Source organism: Filobasidium floriforme, assembly GCF_021052385.1.
Source record: "Filobasidium floriforme strain CBS 6241 chromosome Unknown HD553scaffold_3, whole genome shotgun sequence".
NCBI lineage: Eukaryota > Fungi > Basidiomycota > Tremellomycetes > Filobasidiales > Filobasidiaceae > Filobasidium > Filobasidium floriforme.
This window is the reverse complement of record NW_025763624.1, coordinates 136,110-144,233: the sequence shown is the minus strand read 5'-3', so window position 1 is coordinate 144,233 and position 8,124 is coordinate 136,110. Positions and strand designations below refer to the sequence as shown.

Sequence of the window (8,124 nt, the reverse complement as noted above, 5' to 3'; positions counted from 1 at the left end):
ATGAGGATGCAGTTCGCCAACTACGGGAAGGTGAACGTGGGGGATGAACGCTGCGAGAGGTGTAAAGACCTCATGTTCAACCCCAAGCGTAACGGCCGGGACGGGAACCCCGGGATTATACTGCAGTGTCGTCAAGGTTCACCGTACGGGAAATGTTGTCACTGTACGATATCTGGCGACGACTGCTCGAACAAGCTCGAGAGGAACGACGTCGAGACTGTCAGGCCTGGTGGGAAGGGACGATGGCAGCAGGTATCGCACGGCGCTGCGTCACTGCTCGGGGAGCTGCAAGAAGAGCTCAAACGACTCGACCCCGAGGATCCTGAAGATGTCATTTCCTTCAGTAAAGGCCAGCTCGAGGCCATCTGCGACAGGATCGAAAGGCTCCGCGATCAGGCCGATACAGGTGCTATTGCTGCTACTCCCTTGCTGATGCAAGAGTATACGGAGTCGCACGAGGACCACGGCGAGATCAGGAACCCAGATGGTTCGTTAGCGAAGTTGTACAAGGGGGAATAGAGTCTTTGGTGAAGCTTGGGGTTTCTGCAGTCTTGTTTGTTATATACGAGAAGTGTTCTTATGTTTATAATACCTCTAGATTCATGAATACAAGACCACACATAGCAAATACTGCAGCGTTGGTGCGAGAAGGTCTTCAGTGAATAAAGGCGAACATGCACTCAGTAACGTCCTAACTTCCAACCTTGAAACACATCGCTGTGGCTTGAAACTGGCTCAGATTTACGGACATATAGCTATAAAAACCTCCGGAGCGGCGCCCTACGGGCGCAATTCAGTCGATTTAAGACGTTAAATCGTATTAAATTGAGTGCGTGTTATGTTCGTGCTATGCGCGTCTTTCAGTGATGTTATGTGATTCTTCACCATAACAAATTCGCTAAATCACGCGCTAGTCGACCCCCCCCCTCGTGTTCCCGCCGTTCGACTTTATTCGTTAAATCCCTGCTGCTATGCTCAAAGCAGCGCCCCTTCGGCGAGTTGGTCGGGCGGAGACAATTTGCTTCCGGGGCACCTACTTCGGTAGCAGACCGACGTCCTTGCTGAATTCGACATCACCTCACACAGCGGGGTTGATCAGGTCGATACACAGAATCAATACCTAGCAAGCTTTTGAAGCAGAGAGACAGAGCTAGAACAAGCCGAGTATCCAATCAAGACAGCAGCTAGCAGAGTGTGTGCTTGTCGATGGCTTTATAGCCGCCACGAACGGCGTAGTGGGCATCAAACCGAACTATATCGACCGCATCACCTAATAGGATGGACGCCAATGCCTCTTTAGACAAGACTGCCTTGCGAGATGAAGAGGAAGACGATGACGATGTGATCGAGATTCTTGACAGCCCGGTCAAGGTTTCAGAGCGATCCCAGCGGAAACAGAGCGTAAAGGATGACACTCTGGCTCCTGTGTTCAACATGTTCTCTAAGCCTGAGGCAGGTTCTTCTAAGGCCAAACTTCCTGCCGGTTCGCCTTCGGTCAAACAGGAGAGCAGACAAAGGGCCGAGAAAACAAGCTCTTTCTCTATGTCCAGTGTACAGGGGAAACGAAGAGCAGATGAGCAGGATGACGGTCGGACAATGAAAAAGACTAAAGCGGATCCTGTCAAACAAGCTCAGCCGTAAGTGGGCCTTCGACAGTATGGCTTTCATACCCTTACAGTACTGAATAAGCAAAATGTTCCAGTCTAGCAGAACGTCTTAGACCTACCTCTCTGTCGACATTCGTCGGGCAGACAGACCTCGTCGGGCAAGGCAGCCTGTTGCGTTCGATGCTAGATCCAGGAAACTCCTCAGCATCTTCTTCAACCGCATCGTTCGGTAGTATCATCCTCTGGGGCCCTCCAGGTATGTGGTCTTCAAGAATTTGTCATTGGCACAAAAAGTTCGTTGTCTTACGTTGGACTTGCTGTTCTGTAGGTTGTGGAAAGACGACGATGGCCAGGCTGATCGCGAACAAGGCCGATGCAGACTTCCGAGAACTTTCCGCTACGAGCTCAGGATCGGCGGATGTAAGAAAAGTCTTTGAACAGGCTAGGAATCAGTTGAAGTTGCTCGGGAGGCGGACGGTCTTGTTTATCGGTAAGTGTGTGGTCTTGCTTTTCGCGCATCTCGTGCGAAGTGTTAGTGGTGACGTTGAGTTGTATCGTCCTGATGCCCATGAAATAGATGAAATACATCGATTTACGAAACCCCAACAGGATTTGTTCTTGCCGTTTGTGGAAACGGGTTCGGTAACGCTGATCGGGGCTACTACAGAGAATCCAAGCTTCAAAGGTGAGCTCTGTTCCGATCGCCGATGTATTCTCGTTCTTACTGCTTATAATGGCTAGTACCTGTGGCTTCACAGTCAATGGAGCTCTGTTGAGTCGATGTCGGTAGGTCCCGACTCTGCTTGTGCCTGGACGTCATGGCTCATCGACTGTGTATATACCTCAGAGTGTTTACGCTCAACAAGCTATCTCCACCCGAACTCGAGCAGATCCTGAAGAACGCACTCGACTCATATCCTCCACCTCTCCCTCGGATCCCACCTACACTACTGGCATTTCTCGCTGAGGTATCTGATGGCGATGCTCGGCAAGCTCTGAATAGCCTAGAGTTGGCAATGAGCGTGTGCCTGCAAAAAGATCGAGGACGGTCGAGTGTAGACGAGGAAGACCTTCAAGGCGAAGCCGATGGAGAGAGCGAAGCCAAAGCTAAAGCCGAAGCGAAAGCAAAAGCCGTTACTGACGCTGAGGACGAAGAATTGATGAGCGCGATCAAGCGGGGTCTACGGAAAGGCTACGATCGGACGGGAGAAGAACGTTATGACATGATCAGCGCTTTACACAAGTCGATAAGAGGGTCGGACGGTTCCGCTGCGTTATATTGGCTAGCTCGGTAAGCATGCAAAACCGAAGATTTACGAAGCATGAATCATCTTTAATCGTTTTTTGTTCAGCATGTTGGAGGGAGGAGAGGATCCGTTGTATATCGCTCGACGGCTTGTTGTAGTCGCGAGCGAGGACGTCGGCTTAGCAGATCCTCATGGATTGCCTCTCGTAAGTCTTTCGGCTCGAAAGGAGACTGCTCGGGGTGACTTCTTAAGTTTCGGGTTGATGGCTATCAGGCAATGGCGACTCATCAAGCTTGCCAGGTGATCGGTATGCCGGAATGCAGGCTAAATCTGGCGGTCAGTTCTGTATAAATTGAGTATTGCAAAGACCGCTGATGAGAGCTTGTCTCAACAGCACTGCGTAGCGTATCTGAGCGAGGCGGAAAAGTCGACCAGGGCATATCAGGCATGTGGCAAAGTAAGCCACTACTAATTCTGCTGTCCCAGTCACTCCATCTGATCGAGAAAAATCGGTCCCGGTCTTTTGCCCAGGCCGTAGCGCTCGCCCATGAGACACCATTACCGGACGTACCGTTACAGATCCGGAACGCGCCTACGAATTTGATGAAAACGCTGGGATACGGGAAGCACTACAGCTATAATCCGGAATACAAACACCCCGTGCACAACGTGAGCCCCGACGTATATGTCCTGGCAAGTCTGTGCTACTGACGCTGGAATGACATGGCTATAGGAATACCTGCCTGCAGAACTACAAGACCGGTCGACGTTTGGCTCGGACAGTCTGTTACAAACGGAAGACCAGTATCGGAAAGGCAAAGACAAGACTTGGGACGAGAGCAAGTTGCTGGACTGGGAGTGGAAGCAGAACAAGGGCAAGGACTGGGAGGGACGGAAGGGAGGAGCAGGGTGACCGTTGACGAGCTCTTCTTAGGGGTGCAAACAAGAGGATGAAGATTAAGGGGTTGCGTAAGATACATTTATATCACGATGAAGTCGGGTACCGGTTGTCACGTGAAACCCGATCTCGATCCACCTCGGTCATCGGCCTCGTGCTTTGTGGATGGGGATGACGCAAACGCGAATCCCGATCGGTTTATAATCAGACCTGTTATGGATCTGTCATCCCGTTCCATCCCATATATCATGCTACGACCTGATCTTGAACACCCCCTGCCTTACCCATCATATGCCAAGCACGTCAATCAGAAGACAAGCTCAAACACTTTCCAAGATGGCTCCCCGAATTATCCTCTACAGCGCCGATGTGTGAGCTTTCGCACGCAGACTTCTTGTGGCTGAACCGATCGGTACTGATCACTTTTACGTTCGTGTCTACCCTCTAGCTGCCCCTTCGCTCATCGAGCCAGGATCGCACTCGCCGCTTCCGGTGCAGAGTATGAGACTGTCGAGATCGACCTTCAGAACAAGCCCGAGTGGTACCCTAAGGTCAACCCCGCTTCGAAGGTATGCCTCCACTCGTCTTACACAGGTGTCCCTTACGGATTTGGCTGATGGCTGTCTGATGCTATGGTATGTGGAACGTCTTGTAGGTCCCTGCTATCTGGTACGACGCACCTAAAGATGCCGATCCTTCGAAACCGTCCAAAGAGGCTTTTATCTTGCCTGAGTCAGGGTTGATGGTCAATTTCCTGGCGGACGTCTTCCCAGAGATCGCTGGTGAGCTTGATATCTCTCCATAGTGCGCATAAATTATCTCGAAAGCCTTACTGATCTCGGTCCGATATACCTGCGTTCGCTGTAGACAAAGACCCTCTGCAAAAAGCCCGAGCGGCCTTTATCGCCTCTCAATATGAACCCGTCTTCGGAGCTTGGTTCGCTTACGTCCGTTCGGACGGGGGGAAGGATCAGAAGGAGTTTGGGGACTTTATCCAGGCCCTGAAGGACTTTACGGAAAAGTACTTGCCGGACGAGTATGTGGAGTCGAAGGGGTTTAATACGGCTGATATCTTGATGGGACCTATGATCGTGAGTGTCTCGACGCCGATGATCTCTTTCGTGCATAAATTACTGAAGTTGACGATGGTGGCTGTATGTGGTAAATGTGGTATCAGACGCAAATGAACATCTGGATCGAGAAGAACATCGCCGACTGGCCCAACAAGTCTGCCGGACCCGATCTCAAAGAAGCTTTGAAAGCGCCCGACTTGGAAAAGTTTATGAAGTATCATGACAAGCTGGCCAACTGGTCCGCATTGACTTCCACCCGAAAAAACAGTGAGTATCGTTTCGGTTTCGTTGGGGACTTTTGACCTGGTTGACTGATGTGATCAATGTTTTGTTGGATGTCGTACAGCGTCTTTCAAGGGCGCTTCGGCCAAGGTCAAGAGCATGCGAGAGAGCAAGCATTGAGCGATGGCTGCTTTACCGTCCTGATCGAACATGCTGTATCCAATTCAAATGAACCTAATCTGAGAGAATGACCTACTGTGTTCCCCGAACGTCTGACAGTAGACAGGTTTGATGTGGACCCTATTGATCGCTAACTCCGGCGGTATTTTGCGTAAGTCCCGGATGTTTTCCTACGATCTCGCTCTCTCGATGGCCGAACTTTCTATTCAGAGCTTTGATGATGATGAGCAGCAGCCAGCCTACGTAGATAGATCATGCAGTCCATGATCATCATCCGCAGTACACAGTAGTGACCCTGTTCCATTCATTCTCCATGATCACCATGGTCGAGGTCTAGCTCTGCATATCCATAGCAATCAGGAGGATATGATCGATATCCCACCGACATACGTCGGCGTCATCGTCTCGGTCGCCGGGAACATCGTCATCTCGCTGGCCCTGTGAGAGATTTCTGCTTCAACCTTGGTGGTCCTGATCTCAACTCACGTCGTGCTTTACCGTCCTCTTCACACAGGAACGTACAAAAATATGCTCATGCCAGGCTCGAACGGGAAGCCGAATCCCCACGATCGACCTCTCCTGCGAACGGACGCCCACCGCCCACAGGCGCCATCTCTTTGGACGATAGCGATGTACAACAAGCTCAGTTCATCCCTCGGGTAGAGGTTGAGCCGCCAACCCCTTCTACGGATACGGGAAGATTTACCGACTTGCAGTTGCAAAAGAAACATACCGTACTCGTACCCGCTTCGAGGGTGTCTTCCCGTCATTCATACAGCCATTCTGTTGCCCAGACCATCCGGGAAGAAGACAATTCGGAAGATGGGAACGAGGAAAAGGGAGGAGAAAAGCAGACGTACCTAAGGTCGAAGTTGTGGTGGTTAGGATTACTCTTGATGGCCGTAGGAGAGTCTGCGAATTTCATCTCGTATGGTCTGGCTGCTGCTTCGGTGGTAGCTCCGTTGGGAACCGTCGGTATGTCTCCCTTCTCACCCGTCTCGCAATGCTATCAACCCTGATCCTCAACCACAAGCATAAAGTGATCGACACTACTGAATCTCGTCTTGTTTCCGTGTCCTTCTGCTACGCAGCCTTGATAGCGAATTGCTTCATCTCCCCCTTGATGCTCGGAGAACGGTTCGGCTACCGAGATGCGGCTGGGGTCGTCCTAGCGTCTCTGGGGGCGGTGACGGTGGTCTTGTCGGCCAAACAACAGGATCGCGAAGTACGTCATCAGACCAAGGCAACTGCGATCTTGTAGAATCATACTTACTGTGCCATCGAATTGTGGCTGATATGTTGTGCTCTCTTACAGTTTGATCCGGATGCGTTGGTCTTGGCGCTCAGGCAACCGCCGTTCATCGGATATTGTATTACCGTGGTCGTCATCCTCACTGCCCTGCTGGTTCTGACGCACTCGAGCCGGTATGGCGAGAAATGGGTGGTTATCGATGTCCTCATGTGAGTCGCGTCTACTTCACTTTCTCGTCTTATCTCCCATACAAAGCTGATAAAGAAAAATCGATTCATCTTTCGCTCCACTTCGCTCCACTTCGCTTACAGTTGCTCGTTATTCGGCGGGTTCACGGTCTTATCGACAAAAGCTCTTTCTTCCCTCTTATCCAGCATCTATTTTCAGGCGTTTACGCTCCCGCTGAGTTGGTGTTTGGTAGCGGTTTTGGTAGGGACTAGTCTGTGTCAGATCAAGTATCTGAACAAGGCGTTGCAGACGTTTGAGAGCCGGGTGAGTTGTGTTGTGGTGGTACGGAGAAGGTAGTCAAAGTGGCTGATGGGGTTTTGAGGAGGATAGGAAGTCATTCCGACTCAATTCGTCTTCTTCTCCATTAGTGGTGCGTTCCCGATATTACTACGAAACCCCCCACCCCGCGGAATCGTCAATGTTGAATATGGTTTCGTGTTTTATCGCAGCTATCGTCGGTTCGGCGGTACTGTACCAGGAATTCAGGGACCTCACTGCAAGCCGGTAAGTCGGCCCTGAAGCACTTAACCCGTCACAATAAGCTCATAACATGCTTGCGAACTTCTAGATTCGCCAATTTCCTCTTTGGTGTGAGTTCATTCCCTTGTAGAAGGATTTCGAGATCAGCAAGCTGATGAGAGTCCTCACACCGCAATCTTTCAGGTGGCAACCACATTCGTGGGAGTTTTCCTCCTGACCTACAAGCAGACGCAAGAAGAGCATGATGCCAACTCTCAACACGGCTCGAGCGCGGTCGAGACGCCCGGCCTGAGAAGGCTGGATTCTTTACGAGAAGAAGAACCGTTACTGGTCCCTTCGTCACAAGCCGTACCCACATACACGGCCCCAACGGCAATAAGAAGACAGACACTGAGGAAACGAGGATCTACGACCTCGTTACACCGACATGGGCTGGTCGGAGGGGGTTACCTGTTGATCGGGAGTTCCCCACCGGTCAGTGTGCCTCTGGCGAGAAGTTTCGACGGAGGGAGGGGGAGAAGTTCCAGTCGGTCCAGTACGGGTAATAAGAGGAACCCGTTTGTAGACCGGTCGAATGTATGATTTATCGATGGAAGGCAACTAGGGGTTTGCTTATCGCACGAGTTGTGCTTCGTACTCATGACCCTGCTACTCACTGCCCATGGGCTAGATTGAACCTTGAACACGGCCTCAGTGATCTTGGTACAATAATGCCTCTGACTCAAGAGATACATCCCTTCCTAATGGGCGGACGAGACTATCGTTGGAGACAGCCTGGTTGAGGAGCGAGAGGTGCTTTCGTGGTGGGCGAGCAATTCGTGAAACCCTCGCCTGGCTGAATCATTCGGGATGACCGTATGCGCCGCAGGGTTAGGATCCTTTGTGTCTGTGAAGGTGACGTCTTCTGGTAACTCATGCGAGTAGTGGAAGGCGGGAC

General features: G+C 51.2%; 4 protein-coding genes across 4 annotated transcripts; all 4 read left to right on the top strand.

Moving 5' to 3' along the window:
* On the top strand, window positions 1-519 carry HD553DRAFT_339224 (uncharacterized protein; the record flags this gene model as incomplete). The annotated part of the gene is made up of 1 exon (XM_046182419.1): window positions 1-519. The coding sequence occupies one exon, from the start codon at window positions 1-3 to the stop codon at window positions 517-519; it is 519 nt and encodes a 172-aa protein (XP_046039076.1).
* A 1,184-nt stretch (window positions 520-1,703) lies between these two features.
* Window positions 1,704-3,767, top strand: HD553DRAFT_268199 (DNA polymerase III, clamp loader complex, gamma/delta/delta subunit; the record flags this gene model as incomplete). Its single annotated transcript, XM_046177566.1, has 10 exons — window positions 1,704-1,863; window positions 1,936-2,097; window positions 2,185-2,292; window positions 2,366-2,393; window positions 2,455-2,898; window positions 2,960-3,059; window positions 3,128-3,190; window positions 3,249-3,311; window positions 3,386-3,523; window positions 3,588-3,767. Coding segments are annotated over 10 exons (1,446 nt in total), but the record flags the coding sequence as incomplete, so codon positions are not given.
* A 223-nt stretch (window positions 3,768-3,990) lies between these two features.
* HD553DRAFT_304994 (thioredoxin-like protein) lies at window positions 3,991-5,305 on the top strand. The gene is made up of 6 exons (XM_046179097.1): window positions 3,991-4,123; window positions 4,201-4,321; window positions 4,408-4,534; window positions 4,620-4,843; window positions 4,930-5,092; window positions 5,172-5,305. Exons 1-6 carry the CDS (start codon window positions 4,044-4,046, stop codon window positions 5,225-5,227), a joined length of 771 nt encoding a protein of 256 aa, XP_046039074.1. The 5' UTR covers window positions 3,991-4,043; the 3' UTR covers window positions 5,228-5,305.
* A 34-nt stretch (window positions 5,306-5,339) lies between these two features.
* On the top strand, window positions 5,340-7,865 carry HD553DRAFT_292174 (magnesium transporter NIPA-domain-containing protein). Its single transcript, XM_046178400.1, has 10 exons — window positions 5,340-5,378; window positions 5,459-5,667; window positions 5,742-6,202; window positions 6,319-6,452; window positions 6,543-6,688; window positions 6,791-6,971; window positions 7,038-7,077; window positions 7,157-7,211; window positions 7,276-7,297; window positions 7,371-7,865. The coding sequence occupies exons 2-10, from the start codon at window positions 5,594-5,596 to the stop codon at window positions 7,767-7,769; spliced, it is 1,512 nt and encodes a 503-aa protein (XP_046039073.1). The 5' UTR covers window positions 5,340-5,378; window positions 5,459-5,593; the 3' UTR covers window positions 7,770-7,865.
* Window positions 7,866-8,124: the final 259 nt, after the last annotated feature.